General features: G+C 46.8%; 1 protein-coding gene across 1 annotated transcript; it reads right to left on the bottom strand.

Annotated features, from left to right (window-relative positions):
* Nucleotides 1-8028: 8028 nt before the first annotated feature.
* On the bottom strand, nucleotides 8029-13974 carry LOC149330345 (uncharacterized). The gene is made up of 4 exons (XM_089559817.1): nucleotides 13845-13974; nucleotides 10717-10900; nucleotides 10081-10222; nucleotides 8029-8125 (listed from the first exon to the last, which is right to left on the bottom strand). Exons 1-4 carry the CDS (start codon nucleotides 13930-13932, stop codon nucleotides 8036-8038), a joined length of 504 nt encoding a protein of 167 aa, XP_089415943.1. The 5' UTR covers nucleotides 13933-13974; the 3' UTR covers nucleotides 8029-8035.
* Between the last annotated feature and the right edge of the window lie 6002 nt (nucleotides 13975-19976).

Here is a 19976-nt window from a genome sequence, read left to right as displayed (position 1 = left end):
CACGGAGCACAGGTACAAGGCACACAGAATGACACCGAATTCGTGAAACCGGGGTACAAAGCTAAGTCAGCCAAAGCTGCAAAAAAAAAAGAACGTCTCAGGACACTTAAGTTCCACCTTTAAGGAGTATAGACACCCAACTTTTGGCTGCGTGTTTTCTTGTTTATAAAGATGCGTAAGGCATTGTTATACATGGATACCACCTGGTATTCTCTTACAACCGCTGAATAATTTATAATCGAATTTCTTTCTTGTTATGTTTCCGTTTCGGTTTCAACAATCGAATGAGGACTGTGACGTCAAAGTGTGGTTATAGGTCACGTGGGGCATGAAAAACCGCAATGTAATCAATGTTTAAACATTCGTTGTCATTTTGGCTCTTAAGGAAGGCTGATTTCAGCACTATAATGAATTAAAACGATGAAGCAGCGATTATATCTGCGTTTTTCTATGCCTCACGTGACATAACAACACTGAAATCACAGCCATCGCTGGGCTGTTGGAAAGCCAAACCACACAGCAATATTCATAAAACAGTATTTTTGGGGTCAAACCTCGGGCTTACATTTAGTTCTGAGTACCAAACCTTTCCAATATTTCCGGGAAAAAAAACGGCTTTTTCTTCTTTTTTTTTCATCATTCAAAATTCACAGAAATGTTACATCTCTAAGAAAACCGCTTCGAATCTCGGCTCGACCACTTCCTCTTTAGGCGCAATTGCTTGCCTTTTTTCAGAATAATTACGTAATATGGTGGCGGAATGACACCACTACCCTATAGACCCATGAGGAATTGTGTAGTGTCATCATCACTGTTTTACTCTGTCATCGTTGTGGGCTGTTTAAATTACCCGTGTAAGGTCATGCGGTTGCGTCGTCACGACCTTCTCGGCCAATCAAATTTTCACCACACGACGCCAATTCCAACAAGTAGAACGCCGGCTTTTACGCTCCGCCCTCAGCGCTATCACGCTAAAATCTGGCAAGGTCGTGGTCATACCACTGCAGGAATTTTCGACAAAACGCATGAAGTTGAACAACTACTTCCCATTCCTCAGATAACTGCACAGGACCTGTTTCTCTCGCCCTCTCGACTCGCTGAGATGGCCTCGCGAAACCGCGATGGTGGCGCCATCTTTTGCCCCAATATGAATGTAGTACGTTTCTGCTGCTGTATTGTATAGCTCAGAAAGGAGAGGGCGCGTCACACCAAATGAAACTTAGGTGAAGCCAACGTTCATTAACGTTGGGTGAAGCCGAGGACCATGTAAAAGCGCCCAGTTGACGCGATGGGCTGCAAATCTAGGTTTCTTTTTTTATGATGGAGGGGGGCTACGAACCTTAGTCCACTAAAAAGCATTCGATGAATCCTTCCTTTCGAAGCGGGTATGCGTAGATAAACACCGACTTTCCGATCAGCATTCAGCCACCCTCTCGTCGTGAGAAGGCTGAGGGCTTTATTCGATTTGTTGGGAACCTTGCGCAGCCAAGGATGGTTGCAGAGGTTACCTGGCCGTCTTTAAAGCTTTTACCTTAAGTCACTTCTAAAATTTTTTTTTACATTTTTATTAGGTTACACAAATTAACTTTTTAGGCCCATTGCACCACCGCCGATTTACACTTTTGTACAACTTCCTATATAATACAATTTTCTTCACCCTGAGCTTGGCGCATGATAGCCTTAGTGGCTTATGCGTCGTTAAACTCAACTCAACTCAACTTTCCGATCAGCATGAATGCGGCTACTCTCTACTAGCACGACGTTCCTTTGCGAACGGAGGGCGTATGTTCGGCGTGCTAACTGTGAAATTTCGACCACCTGGGATTCTTTAACGTGCACTGACATCGCACAGTACACGGGCCTCTAGAATTTCTCCTCCAAAGAAATTCTAGCCGCCGCGACCGGGATCGAACCCGCGTCTTTTGGGTCAGCAGCCGAGCACCATAACCACTGAGCCACCGCGGCGGCGCGATGACTACAAGTGCAGAGAGGTATAAAGTATGCAAACTACGATATAGTAAATGTATGTTAAATGAAATTATTTACTTCCTTTCTATCAAAAATTAATTATAATACGCCGAACTTGAGGATTACAGTGTCACCCGTTTGTCCTTACTGGAAACTTGAAACCGGAAACATACCTACCTGAGCAAGACGTCACTGTTGGCGTTTGCGTAGACGCCGAGGCAAGTTGCAAGGCTGCATAGAGCACAGGTACTAAAATCATCATCGTGAAATGCAGGTACTGTTGCACCCCGACGTTCGAAAATTGAGGCAGTGCTTAGCTAAGGTTTCGTATAGAACTTGGTTTCAAAGGACGTGCGGGTAGCGTAATTTATAGCCAACACCATAGCCTTCGCTACGCATGTGTTTTGCTCCAAGCTACGTTCTCGTGACATTGAACCTTCGTTCAGAAAACCTTCAGAACAGAAAACCTTCGTTCCTTGTTACAGTGGTATACGTGTTCCACATTGATAAGCGCAGTGCTATGGCGGGCATCAACAGAGTGCCTCTGTACGTGCACATTTTTCAATGCTGCGCCTTGTCGTGTGCCCATGGCAGCACATATACGGCCCCTCTTCCATTGTGCGTATGGAAGACCTGTCCTTAGAAACCTTCCAGAACATATGTATGTGCAGAGAGGCAGCGGCACTGCATCGCAGCCAATTGTGGCCTCGTGTCAGAAAACTGCAGGGCTTCTCTTTAGCTACAAGGGCGCATGCGCCATAAAAGACGCTTTTTGAATGCTGGGCTAAAAAATGGGGCAAGGCGACAGGCTGAAGGCCGGAGCGGGATCACCGTTGCGAAGGCTTTCGGAAACATTTCCGCTGGTCAGATGAAAATGTTTGAAAATGTTATGACAATATTATTGGCTGGATGTGCAATTAAGTGGGACTGGTTTGAAAAGAAAATTTAAATTATGAGTAATTTGTACGGCAAATCATGATTGTTGAAGCAACTTGTGCTCCAAAAAGTGCGTGTCTAACTTATTGAAGCGCCTTCGAGTGACCTGAACACAGTATACGCTTAATTTATTGGTGTTGATGTGCATTTTGGAAAGCGTATGGTCGGGGCAAGCACAGTGGTGAGCACAAAAGGTTAGCACAGTGACTTATGACTACAAGGGCGGAGTCGCAATGCGGTCTCAACCACGCCGATAAAGTGCACAGTCGTCCCCACGTTTGTACTTAGAAGATAGCCGGCAGGACGCGACCTTTGTCAACTGTGTCGCTTCCCATGCGTCTGAGCGCTGCTGTACTCACTCGGGCGTTAGCCGGCTGTACAGTACGAATCACACTTAAAGGGAACACGGAAACGTGTGGTAGCCGAGCTTCGCTAAACGCTACCGCCGAGAGCCGGCGAGGATAGGTGATACCACGTACTACATATGGGCGGAAAGAGCAGATGGCTACGCTTAGTGCGCATGCCCCTTTGCCGTCCATTCTCGCCGGCTGTCGGCGGCATGTCGGCAGACGTGCTTGGCAGCGGACGCGGTGGTCAAGCGTTGCCGCGTTCCCTCTAAGTGTGACGCATACTGTACGTCTGGAGAACTCCACTTATAATGAAAAATGGCAACGGCCTGAAGCTCTCGTCTTCTGTATGGTCGTTAACCGCAGCGTCGCGCGTTGCCATTACGCCGCTGACGTGATCAGTCACTTGTGGTTGTAGCCAATCTTCTGTGTACAAAAGTTTACGGGATGCGGGATCGCGGGTATAAAATCTTATTTCCGCGTGCTCTAGCAAAGAAGGTCAGTGAAAACCGTAGCAGCATGAACGGAAATGTGTGCTACATCGACTGGAACAAATATCAACTGGCTGGCTAACGCGGCAAGATGGAATAAACCTTTTTCCTGGAGTACGCATCCAAGATAGCAGGGAGCGGCAGAGAGTTAGGTGGGCGGATGAGATTAAGAAGTTTGCGGGGATACGGTGTGCGCAGCTGGCAAAGGGCAGGGTCAGTTGGAAAGACATGGGAGAAGCCTTTGCGTTGCAGTGGACGTAGTCGGGCTGATGATGATGATGGTGATGATTCTCGAGCTAGAACACACGAACAACAGTGCCCTGGTTTCAGACAATATTTACAGGTGTCCGGCAAACACATAACAGCGAAGTGTCAACTCACTCCTCATAAACGGAGTTCTATGCGCCGTTGTTTCCACGGAAGAAACACAGTAGGAGCCCCGCTTGTTTTTTTTTTTTTTCACTGTCATCTTCACCGCAGAAATGCGGTAAACTGATGAGTAGCAACGAAAAAAATGTATTTCAATTTACTCGCTTCTATACATGAGCCATATTTTTTAAAAAAATGCTGATGTTGCAACCTTCGCGGCTGAATTACGTTGGAAACGGTGCATCGCGATTTCGCATCAACCAGCTGTAAGGTACCGCTTAAAGGCAGTTTTTTTGCTACCTGAATTGCGATGCAACATTATGAAATCACGTTGTACTAGCTTTAAGGCAATTTTTTTTGTTTCAAGGTGAACCAAAAGACTTCTAGAAGTAGTGTGCAATGAGAAAGCAGCTGAGGCATATTGAAAACAGCAGTCTTAACAATAGCTGTAGCAATTCTGTTCACAATCCCGCTGACAAAGCGGATGCTGCTGATTGGCAAACGTCACAACTGGAGCTCTTGAGAGCGACTTCTTAGGTGCAATTCGGGAAGTGGTACTGATATAAAGGAAAAAGGAAGGAGCAGTTGCCTCCTTTTGGCTCTCCTCACTGAACCCTGGCCTATCTCCCGTCGTGCGTATGTGCCATGTCACTAATGCAACAACAACAACAACAAATTTTGTGGTGCTATGTTTACTGAGGTAAACAACAACAACAGCCGATGTGACGGTCGCACTGGACAGCATAACCGATATGGGCTTTGCCAAGTGGTGCAAGAGATATGACAGGAAGGAAAAGAAAATCCGGGATGTGTTTCAGCCAGTAGTTGTTGCCACGTACAACTCATTTATGGATGGTGTTGGTTTACTTGGAGGGCTGATGGCATATTAGAGGATTTATCTGAAGCGATGGTGGTGGAAACAATTATGGAGATAGATAAGGCAAAGTTACCGAAGGCGAGTGGAGCCGTTATCACAGGGCTCCAGTGCTGAGCGCCGTGCAGCGGAGGACAGCGGCGTGATTTAAACGAGAAACGGCAGTGCTTCAAGCCAGCCAGGATTCATCTGTTGAAAATTTAAGTGTCACCATTGCACCAATAACAACCGTTTCACAAGTTTGCGCATGAATTTCAGCCGCAGCTCGTACAAGTAAAGGGAAACACTGCAGTAACCGAAAGCGACTTAATAGATGTGTTTTTGGCACATGACGCCTGTTTTCGCTCTTCGCCACAAACCTACAAAATGCACACCATGGCAGCAAACTGGCTGACAGTTTTTTAGTGAAATAGCACTACTTCACTAAAAATCCTGGAAAGCCGATGTCTGACTGAAGGCGCTCAAATACCTGAAAAAATAAAATAAATATTGCCGCCACTGGGAGTAGAACCCGCGGCGGCGCATACAGATCAGCTTCGCTGGCCACTGCAAAAACGCACTACGCTATCGCCACTCTTTTTTTTTCAACATGGTATTTATTACAATAAAGCGATGTTCTATGCGCATGAGCTATATACAAAAATTAAGAAGACAGTGGCACATCAACACTCATGAGAATCGAAGTACGAGAAAAGAGTCAATTTGACGCATAGGTAACACATCACAACACGACACATCTAGCAACAAACAACTAAAAAAAAGGTAATGAACAACACAGCACTAAGAGTGAGTGTTAATCCGGTTCAAACTCTGTCTGGACATACAATTCTTTTAGGTGTACAATCATTTTGCAGAAACAGTCTTTGCAGAAACAACAGATTCACAATCTTGGTCCAACATGTGTTTTCCACAGGCTCTGTAATCCAATTAAAAATAGCATATCTGACTTCGCCAACAAATGGCACTGCAGTGAGAAATCGTCTAGAATGCGGCATCAAAATTAGTCTCGTTTTCTAATATCAGTTTCTTGACGTCCCAGAAGAGTAATGCATCTGTGCAATTGATGAAGCAATGCTCAGTCGTTCAGTGATCGCCACAACCCATCCCGCATCGGGTTAAACTGCAACACTCTCGCACTTTACATTGTACGTCGTCGTCTCCATCAACTTCCATCAGTGCGCAAAAGTCACGAAAGGAAAGGAAACGCTCATAACTTGCTCGCTGGATCAGCAGACACCGCAAGCGCGCTTTCATGTACATGACATTGATGTCGACTGCAAATACCTGTTTTCGCACAATATGCCGTTAAGAACTTCTTGTTGGGCGAGTTGGTGCATACTGTTGTAGGTACGAATTGCGCACAAAAGACACACACAGGAAAAAAACAGACGAGGGAGACTGAAAGAGCGCAAACTATCAACTGGTGTTTATTGGATCCAGTGCCGCTTTATAGGCAGTGTGCACACGTGCCTACAAAGAGGGGAAAGAGAGGATAAGGAGGCAAATCAAACCCTGCGCGACAAACCATCAGAAACGCTCCAAAAAATTCTTTTCCGCGTTGTACAGTGTACACTGTACAACGCGGAAAAGAATTTTTTGGAGCGTTTCTGATGGTTTGTCGCGCATGGTTTGATTTGCCTCCTTATCCTCTCTTTCCCCTCTTTGTAGGCACGTGTGCACACTGCCTATAAAGCGGCACTGGATCCAATAAACACCAGTTGATAGTTTGCGCTCTTTCAGTCTCCCTCGTGTGTGTTTTTCCTGTGTGTGTCTTTTGTGCGCAATTCGTACCTACAGCACAATATGCCGTTCTTAGCAATTCTAAACCCCCAGCAATTTTTTCACATGCTTCTTGAACGCAAAGAATTCTCTGTACAAATCAATTTTTTTTCCTGGTGATTAAACACTCAGATCATGAGAGGTTAAATACAATGCTATCAAATAACCCCACTCACCAAGACCCGACACCACGGATGCACTGTTCATCTCAGTGGATACAGACTTTTCCGTATTCTTCGGCAATTCCGGTCTCATGCTAATTTTGATGTCGTGCACCAGTGTGTAACCACATTCTAATCTTCCATTAGAAAGCCTCTGGTTTGTGTACCATTCTCTACAGTCAAGGCGACTACAGTCAAGGCGAGAGTGGAATCCATACCATATCGAGTTAAATTTCATTTCAAACCTTCAAGTATCTGAGTCCTACCACTGATGTAGGCCAAATTGCACCCTAGGTAACCACAGCCTCGCCTGAAAGCCTTATTGCTTTGGACCCTTTAAGAGCCCACGTTGTCACAGAACAAAACGGCAAGGGTTCCCCTTACATTGCACCGATTTAAACCTGAAGGAGATCCGAAAGTTCTCCGCAATACTTTTTGGCAGAGACGGCACATTGCCAATTGCAGCTTTTTCTGGACGTTTGCCACAGTTTGCAGTTATTACTTTTCTTCAGAAAAATTTAGCACTTCATATCGCAATCATGGTGGTTTTTTTTTTCGCGATCATTAGCGAACGCAGTAAATAATAATTTTCGAAGCATTGAGCTTGGAAGCATGTACATACGTACTCGTGCAAATGTATTTTACTTATTTATTGATACCTCAATGGTCCCGTTGTGGGACAATATATGATGGCTAGGCTCTGAACATCCGGATTACCGCCACGCAGAAGACGCCGAAGAGCGGACTGTGCCGCTAGACGGAGCGCTCGCGCTAGGCCAGCTTCGAAAACCTCTTTCATGTACTGCTTATTGTTTCTCCTTAAAAATCCTGAACGCCTAATTTTGAGCACCTTTATTGCATAGGTTGTAGACATGTTATGAAGCTTGGATGACGCGGCATTTTTATTTTTATTTTAAGTCGCACGAACAAAATAGGTCCTAGGCGTGTACTTATTTTCAGTCATAGCCTTCATCAAAAAGCCACGCACCGCATTAGCGCGGAAAGGTAGTTCCAGTACAAAGCGCCAGAACCTCGCGAAGAACCTTTATTGCGTCGCAGAACAGACGAACAAAACCATGTTCTTGAGTCGGCTCCAATCAGTCCCTGTATTTAGTTTTTCTTAACCTGGACATCGAACTCAACACACAGCAGAGTCGTCCCGCCATTTTTGGCCTCAATTTTCACGTGGAAGTTTGGGTCCTGTAAAGAAATAGTAAATGGTTAGTCTCAACTTCTTATATCGAATAAGGACATATGCACAGCTTGCCTGGTCCCTAGAGTTCCTCTATAAGTATTTAGAGTCATGCGTTTGTTTCTCCTGCGCCGCTCCTGCCTCTATTGGCTAAACGGGATCACGTGGTTGAAAAGCTTCCATGTATTACGGAGACGCCAACTTATTTGCATCGTTTAGCACTAGACCGTTGCTGAGAGTTCGTTCGTGCGCCTACTGTTATCGTGCTTTGCGCCATTTTTTTTTTTTTGCCTGAGTGCACATGTCCGCCGAAAATGATGTTTTTTTATCAATAACACGCAATTTTATCGCAAATGTTCACCGATTGTAAAAAGAAAACATTTATAATTGACAGTGTTCACAACAGATGGCGCCACCCATCCGTCACATGGCGAGTGTTTTCGTAACTCATTGAGAAAGGCCTTGGTGCAGCCGACACAATACTAGAAAGCTGTGTCATTCAATGCAACAGACATATGCCCGGATTAGAGCAAGTTCGGCAGCCAAAATCGAGCGGATTCAGCGTGCACTTGCTCTGACCACTAGCTTGACCAATGTCTTGCTTGAACACCTGCCATTTACTTCCCAAGCAGCACAGGTAATCGACCCAATATTGGCTATGGATGGCTTCACTCTGGTCCTTTGTAGTACCGGCCTTTGCCAATACAATACAATACAATAGAAACCAATGGGTGCTATATAGCAATCTACAGAAGCCTATACAAATCAGATGATGTAGACCTATCGCATTTGCTTTTGGTTTCCAAGCTCTGCAATTTAGTTGGCACTCCGATCTCTCTACAATTGCTGAGTTAAGAGTAGCACAATTAAAGGCAGGCAGATGCCTTGACGTCGGTCCATGAAACCGATTTCGCTACTGTAACACTGAGTGGCGGATTCAGCTTCTGCCACGCTGCATGCAACTAGAGGGACACGGTATGTACTCTTATTAAGGCGAAAGCCTTTAATGCCTAATACTGTCGTGACCAAGACGTGTTAGCAAATGTGTCAGCGTTTCAGATTGGTCGAAATGATCGTGACGTCACTACGCGCTAATTTCAAACGGGGCCAGTTGTACTTGGGCTAATAACCTCGCGAACAACTAAACGGATGGCATAGTGATGCTCCAAGTAAGTGGGACTGAGTTTAGTTAACCAATTAGCCTATTAACCTTTCTAGCAGGACCAGATAAATAAATAAAACCGAGTAGGAAATTGGTCGAGTAAAGGAATCGAACCAGGGTCTCCGGAGTGCGAGACGATCACGCTAACCACTCCGCCTTGCCAGCTCGATGGTTTGGAATGAACAAAGGCGCGTCTAGTGAATACGGTCTTTTCGTTCACTCCCATCTTCCACCCTTCCCTTACGGCGTGGTTCAGGTGTCCACCGAGACATGCGAGACAGATACATTTCCTTTTCTCAAAAACCACTTCACCGTCGAGCAAGGCGTAGAGCCGAACGGGCTATGGCGTTCTGTGGACTCCCTGGCAGCGTTGCAAGACGCTGTCGCGTTCCACTCTTAGAGGCGAAGCTGAACATATTAACCCCACATCAGTGACACAAGCAGTAACACCGCGCTTAAGGCTTTCGCCTCCCGCGCTTTAGGTCAACAAAGTGCCCCCCTGAGTTTTTTTTTATTTGCGGTGTGACGGGTACTTCTGTGCGTGCAAAATGCAAAAACAAAGCTCATTCACTTATTTTTCGGTGCACGTTAAAACCCCCGTACAATGATTTGGAGGGCCTTGCGCTGCGCTCTACAGGGTTAATTGGAGAGATATGGGTGAGGCCTACGTCCTGCAGTGGGCGTACACAGGCTGTGATGATGATGATGACAGTGCGGTGCGCTACGTTGTCCGCAGGGTTGCTTTGACAGCTACAAATTTGGTAGGTAAATAACGAAAGTCAGAAGCTAGCCGCCAGATACCTCTATAAAGAACTTCGCTTCTCTCGGAATGTTGAGTTGCACGGAGTTTTCGGTGGTCCCTGCCGATGCTGGGCACTTGCTGTTCCACGGCTTGCCGATTTGCTTCTCGATTTCACTCCTGTCTCCGCAAAGATTGTACTCACTGCGATACAAACAAAAACTCAACAAGCATATTTTTGAAAATCTGGAAACATATCTTGCATGAAACACGCTGTATATGAAGGCAGCCAACAGTCACCGAAACCAAGTGGCACAGGAAAACATTGGCTCTTATTTTACGCTTTGTGGGCTTAATCAGTGGGATAATATTAGTGCAATTACTTTATCGCTGAGAGATAACCGGTTTGAAAGCAGAAGAAAAAGCAACCACATGCGACCGGCTGGATCCAAACCTACGACCTCCAAATTCTGCGTCCGGTGCTTCACCAACTGAGCTACGGCGGTAGCTTTGAGGGGCATGTAGTTGCACGCAACCTAACAAGGACTAACACAGGTGTAACCTAACCTAACCTACTACGTTTCTCCGCTGTGGACGAGGGTAGCGCTGGTAAACACTCTCAAGGTTTAGTTCTATTTTCTCTCCCTAAAATTTATTGAGTTCTATCCAGTGTCTCTTTAAGAAGTAACAGCACTCACCATGATCCGATGCCTTCATAGCAGGGCACCGTTCTGCGTCCAGACGTCATCAAGAATTTCACCATCGAATTCTCCGGCAGTTCTTCCTTCAGCTCCAGCGTGTAGTTGAAAGTTACCTCTTTGCCAGGCTGGAGGTCGCTCACAGTAAAGTCCTTGATTTTCGCAATGCTGCTCTCATCATTTCCTGCGGTCAGTATGACAGGAATAACGTCGTTACCATTTTGGTTGGCGCGTCGAGGAAGCAAGCTTCAAATATTTAAACGTTGATAGTTCATCGGCAGTCTCCTGCTTAGCTGGCCAAAACATCGCCTCTATGCACTTTCTTGGTTAGCGACCTATGGGAGACATCACCGATGATTGCGTCACAGATGATGGTCACGTGGCGAAGATCCCTCATACTCTTCTCTATACTGTAAAGTTCATTTTAAAGGAATAGAAACTGTGCCGTCATAACGAGCGTTTTATCGAAGTAATTTTATGTCGTTTACGCATAGGTCACACACATCACCCATAGCTTTCCATTAACAAAAAAAGACAAACCTGTGTGCGAAATGTATGGTGATGAGCTCACAGTTAATCACATTTTAATCTCTTTTTCGCACCTCGAAGAACTTAGAAAAAAATTTTACTGTATTTTGCAATGAACACATTCCATTTCATCCCGCATTGCTTTTAGCCGAGCAAGCACTCGTCGAGTTTTCACTTGTTTGTAAGTTTCTAAAGAAAGCCAATGTTTTAAATCTAATAAAATGTAACATCTATACACTTAATATAACAGATCATCTAATGTTGTGCTTGGCGTATGATATCTATAGTTGCTTATGCGCCATATATAAAACCCTATATAACAAACTATCCCTCATACTCAACTATTCTGGACAGAATAGTTAGCGGGAAACAGTTTATGAATACAGTTTTTTTATATAATGTAAGATTTCAGTATAACAATCAATAAATCCACCCACCGCCTGACTGCACACTTAAATTTGTTTTATTATTAGCATTCTTGATATCGTCAAAAGCGTTCTCCATTGGTTTTCTACGGCAATCCTAACCGCTCGATGCGGTCGATAGAAACATGTTTAAAGAAAGATTATGTCACATATCACAAAAATGGATCACTCCCTTCAATATTTTCATAAGAGCATCTTACCATTTGTCAATATTCAATATTTTTTCCCGATAATGTTGGACATGTTTCGTGTGAACAACGCCATCTCCGCGCAACAAGTCTTTACCTGCTTACGTTGTAAAATAAAAAAACGTCAAAGCAAAAGAGCGCAATATTTATCACCGTCCTTACATGAGCAGGAATAACAGCTTTAGCGAAAGTTGAAATTAATAATTCTAATATGCCCCGCCATGGTGGCTCACTGGTTACGGCGCTCGGCTGCTGGCCCAAAAGACGCGGGTGCGATCCTAGCCGCGGAGGTCGAATTCCGATTCAGGCGAAAGTCTAGAGGCGCGTGTACTGTGTGATGTAAGCGCACGTTAGAGAACCCCAAGTGGTCGAAATTTCCGATGCCCTTCACTACGGCGTCCCTCATAGCCTGAATCACTTTGAGACGTTAAACCCCAATAAAACAATGAACCAATAATTCTAATATGTAGCAATTAGCTAAATGCACCAAAATGTGGAGTTAGAGTACTTTACTAGTATAAAATTCAGCCGCACAACCTAAAAACACACCAAAGAATAGACGCATATTACACAACCCATCTACTGTGTGTTCTACGACATGCCTTTATCTACGAAGTTGGGTTTTATCCATGTGAATAGCATGTTTCTTAGAGCGAAAGCACTTCTTCACGAGGACTAACCGGCTCACCAAGTGTGTGTGAAGCTTGACCTTGAAGGTGACCTCGGTAAAGCCTAGCATAGCAGCAGCCCATGCAGAAATAAAAATTGCCGCGACTGAGTTCGAACCCGCGGTGGAGCGAACAGATCAGCTTTGCTGGCCACTGTACGAGAGCACTATGATATCAGCGCTTTCTTTTTCTTCTTTCTTGCGTGTAGAGCACTTACATATATATGCAACACTACCACATTACAATGGATAATAAAAGACGCCCGGCCCTCTTGGACGGTGCGTCCCTTAAAAACGCTTCAGGTTGACTAACTCATCCATTTCCGGTAGCCATTCAGCGGATCACCTTGGCTTTTCAACACTTGTTTGATGAAAACCACGTTTTCAATAAAGTACTCTCTCACGGGGCGAACATGTTCATCAGCATTTCTCACAGCCATACGCGTCTTCCATGTACTGTGCAAGCCCAAAAGAGTAACCTTATCGAAGGGTATCCCTCCTCCATCAGTAACCGGGAGGAAGCGGATGCCGCGAGGCGAAATTGTCAGCTGCTTTTATGCATAGCATATTGCAATCACTCAGTTCAGCCCTTGGGCGCAGCCGGGCAGCCACCAAACCACGTGCCGTGACGTCACGACAGCCTAAGGAAAAACCGTAGGTAAAGATGATGGCGATTCTTGGCGAGAATTGCAAACACAGTAAAATGAAGAAAAAAACAAAAAAGGAAAAAACAAAAAAGAAAAAAAGAAAACAAACAAAAAAAAACCGTTCAAAGGGGGCGCTCCTATCCATCCATCCATACGTCACGGAGGAAAAGCTGCTGAGAAAATCGAGTGCCGCCAAGCAATACCTCGCGCAAAAAGACCGTGCAATATGCAAGGCATTCTTGGCTTAACCAAGCTAAGCCTGGGCATCTTTTTAAGCGTGCGCTGTAGAATATCCCAGAGGAATATCGCGTCCCAACATTCGAGAAAAATGTGTTCTACGGTTTCAGGCTTTCGATAGAGTATACAGTTAACTTACCAGGGGACAAATATTCCCTTTTCCTCCAGCCACTGTTACTATGTTATCAGCGCAGTCGATCACGCCTCGTGTTAAACTGCAACACACGCTCGCGCTGTGCGTCTTATATTGGTGTTTTCATCAACTTCCATCTGACGGCGCGAACGGATCAGATCACTTTAACTTCGATCAGCTTAACGACTTAGCAAAGCAAAACTTTAACCCAACGAGGTTAAACACATGTTCTTGCATATCTACTCCATTTGGTTACCTTAAAACACTACCACTTTTTTCTTATTTCGTCTGTCATTAGCCTACCTGAACAAGGCTTCAAGTTCGGCCTTTGCACGGACGCAGAGGTCAGTTGCAGGAACGTAAGAAGGACTACTCCAGCGATGATCGCCATAGCTGTAGATCTGCTTATGGTTGCTCATACACATCAAGAGCCCCTAAAGCCTCACGGGACGCCCCAAGCACGCCATATATACCGCAGATTGTAGATTCAGCGCTGCTAGCATTGCATTGCGCAAAAGCATCGCGCAAAAGCCAGCGGATGCGAGACTGCACCACTTGTCTGACGCAATGACAGTTACGAACGATGTCTGTCGTGTAATGGCGACAGGTGTTCCCGACGCTGAATGCCTCGCTGTGACTCACAGCACGTTCACTTTTGATGTTCTACGCTTAATACGCAATTATTCGTTGCCAAGCTATGAAAACCATTAATCACGCCCTATGCAACGGTGATAAACGTGCTCGTCCAGCCGTTATCGTACTAGAAGATTGTGACCGAAAGAATGCAGAGCTAAATGTAACCGGAAGTTTGTTCTCGGACTAATTTTACTGCCGCCAAAAGAATGCAAAAGGACCTGCCAGCGTAAAGAGAATTGGATGGAAAAAATTAAGTTGAGACGGGTCTAACACGCAGTTTTATGCTGCTAAGTTTAAAACGCACACAATGCAAGCGTTTATGGGCAGCAATATTTTCCCTACCGAGACCAAATAGTGGGAGCTCTCAATAATCAAGCAAAGCCGTTTGCCAAAATGCTCTCCAAGGTTTAGTTTCTGTAAGACAAAAATTAGGAGGACAGTAGCCTCCTTAAGTGTATGGTGTGATAGCTTCCTGTGGTCCTATCTAATTACACACGTACTCATTATGATAATATATGTTCAGGCATAAAAATGAATAAGGAAAAGCAAGCCTCTCCTGTACCGCTTATGTATAGTGGGTATATTCTCATTGTCATAAAGTAGTAAGATGCCCATTAAGCCGCCGCGGTAGATCAGTGGTTATGGCCCTCGGCTGCTGACCCAAAAGACGCGGGTTCGATCCCGGTCACGGCGGTCGCATTTCGATGGAGGCAAAATGTGACCAGTGGTGTCATTGCGTATCATCAAGCCTGATTTATCTGCACCAAAAGCTAAGTCTAGAGCGTCTCTTGAGTCCTCACAAGTATTAGCCACATCCTGTGAACCACATTGCCTATCAGGTTTAGGTTTATGGGGTTTAACGTTCCAAAGCGACTAAGGCTATGAGAGTCGCCGTAGTGGAGGGCTCCGGAAATTTCGACCACCTGGGGTTCTTTAACGTGCACTGACATCGCACAGTACACGGGCCTCTAGAATTTCTCCTCCAAAGAAATTCAACCGCCGCTGCCGGGATCGAACCCGCGTCTTTCGGGTCAGAAGACGAGCACCATAACCACTAAGCCACCGCGGCGGCTCATTGCCTATCAGCTAATAATGCAATATCTCGAGCGTACATTATACCTTATATCCGCTACTATACGAACTTTCCGCCTATTTCTATGAGAGATTACATCCTAGATTACTTTCCTGCAGCCTTGAGCCAATATTACTGCATAAATCAAGAACAGCACGGCGATAACGGACAACTGTGCCCTAATCTTTTGCGGCCCTCAACAGTTATCGTGCTTCTTATCCGAAATCGATCTTTATTATCTCTGTAAATTTCCTTCAGCGATTCTATTATTTCATGACCGATATCTAAAACTCCGAGCATACTCCACGGGAGCTCTCTCCTTACGTTGTCTCACGCATCACTGATGTCCAGGAAGGCTGAATACAAAGGTGTGCTCTCCGCTCTAGCTATTTCTATGCATTATATTATCCCAGAGAGGCTGTCAGCTACGTGTGTAAGACTTCCGAAAACGTTCTGCAATTCTCGAAGTATTTAACTACATTTTAGCCCTGCCTTTAATTTAACTTTTCGGCTTCCATTTCTCTTTTCCAGCCTCTTGCTCGTTTATGTAACTGCTCTTTTTGTTAAATGTATTTATTGTTTGTTTTTCTTCTCGTTCTTCCCACTGACCACTGAGTGGGTGCCTTGTGCGTAACGCCATCTGTTGCCACATATTCGAACTTAAAATACGGATTGAGCGCTATGCCAGGCGTGCAGCAAACTTGGCGGCAGTCACATTCGCACTCCGGTCGGGAGTCCTTTTTCAAGTGCCCCGTTTACCGATATGGAAGTGAAGAACAACTTAAAACTTCTTTTTAGAAAAGCAAAGGCGCAGTAACTGTCTCAATTCTCGGTGGACACCTCCACCGCACCATGCGGGAAGTAAGGAAGGAAGGAGTGAAAGAGGGAATCGAGAAAGAGGTGTTGAATTGAGGTACCAGAATTCATTTCCATTTCCACCATTAGCGGTTCCTTACAGGGAGTCCACTGATAGTGAAAAAGTTACTGCGCATTTCCTTTGATCGTAACTAATTATCATATAATGACGGCCCACGATTTGTTCTGCGTGAGAGCTCGTGTAAACGCAGGCCTTACCATCCTTCTGTTCACCACTGCCGGGCGCACGGCTCAATGCGATCATGTGACACTCCAGAAAGAATAAACCGCTTGACTAATCACAAGCCCCTTAAGCGGCTGCTTAAAACAAAACGAAGATCCCGAGCCATGTGGATGCACAGTATTTGCACGACGGACTTGCACCAGATCGCAAACGGAAGGGCAATGTCTGCAAGGACACAGCGTACGAATTCTAAAGACGCTACGCATCAAGCACAACAACAGGTACAACATCAGCGTTCGTTCAACAGCATTTCAGGAGAACCAGATTCCGCATGCATTCGCAGCATTCCTTGTTTGAGCGAATGTTTCCGCTAGACAGTGGTGGTGGTGAAAAACTTTAATCAAAGAGAGCTTGAGGGTTTAAAAAAAAATAAATAACCCTGCTGCATGGTCGGTATCCTTAGTCCGGGACACCGCATGACGAGGCCCCGTCTCGCGCCCGCTTGACCAGAGCCCTTTGGGACTCCAGTGTGGAGCAGTTGAGGAGGGCAGTCTCCCATGCCTCTCGGGTGGGGGTGGGGGAGGGGGGAAGGTGAGGATTCTGAGTACATGCCCACACCATGTGAAAGATATCGCAGATCTCTCCACAGTGCGGGCAGCGCCCATCTGTGTTCGGATCGAAGTGTTTTGCTATTGCAGGACAGAGAAGGGTTCCTGTCTGCAGGCGCCGCAGAGTTCGCTCCTCCGCCTTACTCAGCCCCTTGGCAGGTGCCGGGTAGAGACGGTGGCTGTCGCAATAATAAATTAGGATTTCGCGGAACCGCAGAAGCGGTTTATGAGCTTCTGAGCCATGAGAGCTAGGATGAGGAGCCCGGTGTGTGAGCGCTCGGGCGGCCGCATCAGCGGCCTCATTGCCTCGTAGACCCTGGTGGCCAGGAGCCCAGATCACTTTTGTGCGAGTTGGATCGGCGAGAGCGCGTCTTAGAATTTGCGAGGCCAGAGGTGATATTTCGCCTGCAAGATAATGTTCACAGGCCCGGCGAGAGTCTGTAATAACCGTTTTCGATTTTGGATCGGCGGCAGCGAGAGCTATTGCGACTTCCTCCGCTCGTGTTGAATTTGGGGCCCGAAAAGATAGCCCATCGACATTCATTCCCCGGTGGACTACGGCAGCCGTGAAGAATCCCGCGGGCGACGGCCCTGTGATGTCCACGTAATAGACGCCCTCTTTATACCCATATTGCCTCTCAAGCGTGCGAACCCGCGCTTGTCGTCTGCCTTCATGTGAAGCCATGTCCATGTTACGCGGGAGCGGAGCGACCAAGAGCATGTGGCGCCACAGCACCGGGATGTTCTCCGTCCCCTCTGGTATGCATGTGTGTTGGATGTGTAAGCGGTTTAGCAGGCGGCGCCCAGGCACCGTCTGCGATAGCCGCGTATATTGGTTCACGAGGTGGGCCTCCCGCAACTCCTGATAGGAGTTTACCACTCCCAACGCCTTCAATTTGGCGTTGGAGGTAGCCACCGGAAGGTCCAGTGCTCGCTTTGTTGCCTTCCTGATGATGGCGTCAATGCGCTCGTCTTGTTGTTTGGTGGTGCGTAGGTACGGCACGGCGTAGAGGATCCGGCTGGTCACGAAGGCATAGGCGAGCCGTAGCGCGTCCCTGCCCCGCAGACCACCCCGCTTGTTGGAAACACGGCGGATCATGCGCCCTACCTGTTCACCTATGCTCTTGAGTTTCGCTATAGTAGAGTCCGGCCTAAGTTTGTTATTGATGAACAGACCCAGGATCCGGAGCTCCGCCACTTCTCTGATGGGACCGCCTGACAGAGATATGTGTAGAGACGTGTTGTCCTTGTGGTTTGTCCTGACGTGTAGAAGCTCTGATTTGGCGGGAGCACATTGGAGACCACAGTCGGCAGCATATGCTTCGACTATGGTGGCGGCCTGCTGAAGGCGGTCCTCTATCTCCCCAAGGCTCCCCTCGGTGGTCCAGATTGTAATGTCGTCTGCGTAGAGTGCGTGTTTTATGCCATCTACCTGAGCCAGTCGGCCGGGCAGGTGCATCATGGCGATGTTGAAAAGGAGCGGTGATAACACCGCCCCCTGTGGTGTACCTCGTGTACCCATAGAGTACGGGCCGTACTCCTCGTCCTCGATCCGGAGGAGTGCCTGACGCGCAGAGAGGAAGTCTCTGACATAGGCGAAGACCTTCACCCCGCAGTTAGTGGTGTTCAAGTTAGAGAGTATGGTCGCATGTTTAACATTGTCAAACGCCCCCTTAAGATCGAGGGCGAGAATGGCCTTGTCGTTTTGTTGCATGGCTGTGGGTCGTATTATGTCCCTGTGTAGTTGGAGTAGGACATCCTGTGCAGACATGTGCGGGCGGAATCCGAACATAGTGTCTGCAAAGAGGCCCTTACCCTCCATGTATGGAGAGAGGCGATCCCGAACCATCGTCTCCATGAGCTTTCCCACACACGAGGTTAATGAGATGGGTCTCAAGTTGTCCGTATTCACGGCTTTACCTGCTTTGGGGATCCGCTAGACAGTGTGCTAGCGAGAGCGCGCGCACATACGCGGCCGGTGAATAGAGGACGAGTTGGAACGGACGACGAGGAAGACTAAAATTTGAATCGTAAGAGCTTTTTTTTTTCCTCAAGATCTCTCAAAATTCGCGATTTTTGTTTTCACCGATTGCTCTATTTATATTTAAGAGCCGCTTGAGATAAACCTGTATTAGTTTTTTTTTTCTTTTTTTTTTCCTGTTTGGGTCTGCACCAAACCAATCCCCCACCGCGGGCATGTGCCAACGTTTTTGAGGCAACAACAACAACAACAACTCAAGGCTGACCGCGGACGAGATTCCAGGAACCAATTTTTGGTGCACCCGACACCGAGTCTAAAAGACGTGGACCCGAACGTTCAACACTGCATGTTGACGAAGCGCAGTCATTGCAGTTCGCGCTACATGTGGTCACCATGTTGTGGGTTTTTATGCGAAGCATACTACTTTAGCTACCACTTCAGCCCTTCACCGTGGTTATGCGCCTCCAAATCACGTGGTACATGACGTCACACCACGTGACACGATGACGTCACGACAGTAGAGAAACGGGGGCCCACCTCGCGCCGTCGCTGTGGTTGTGCGCCTCCAAATCACGTGATACATGACGTCACACCACGTGACACGATGACGTCACGACAGTGGAGAAACGGGGCTCCAACTTGTGCCGTCGCTGCGGTTGCACGCCGTGTGAATCACGTGGTATGGTGACGTCACACTCCCGCGCATTTCGAACGCGCGTTCACACTCGGTGTAGGTGAAACGCTCGCTCCACCGGGCAGGCGGACGCGGCTTCCGTGGAAATCCAGGCGCCCACCCAACGCGCGTCTCGGGGTTAGTCGGCGTTCCGCTGTAGCCATGCCGTTGTCTTCGTCGTTGCCCCCACGACGAAGGCTTCTAGTGGTTGTATTAAAATGACCAAGTATTCAACCAAGGAAAGCCATGTATTACCAAGCCTAGCCATCAATATGCTTCGCATCTGACCAGGGTTAACCAAGTTAAGCCTCAGCCATTTTTTTTTCTCGTTGCGAAAGCGGTTATCGTCGAGAGTTCAGATAACGCACAGTGTGTCGTGAGGCGCATCGCAGTGACTTACAACTTCCAGGAACACATGCCAGTGGT

This window comes from Amblyomma mixtum, chromosome 9 (genome assembly GCF_055824585.1).
Source record: "Amblyomma mixtum isolate Tamu chromosome 9, ASM5582458v1, whole genome shotgun sequence".
Lineage (NCBI taxonomy): Eukaryota > Metazoa > Arthropoda > Arachnida > Ixodida > Ixodidae > Amblyomma > Amblyomma mixtum.
This window is presented reverse-complemented; position numbering and strand designations above follow the sequence as displayed.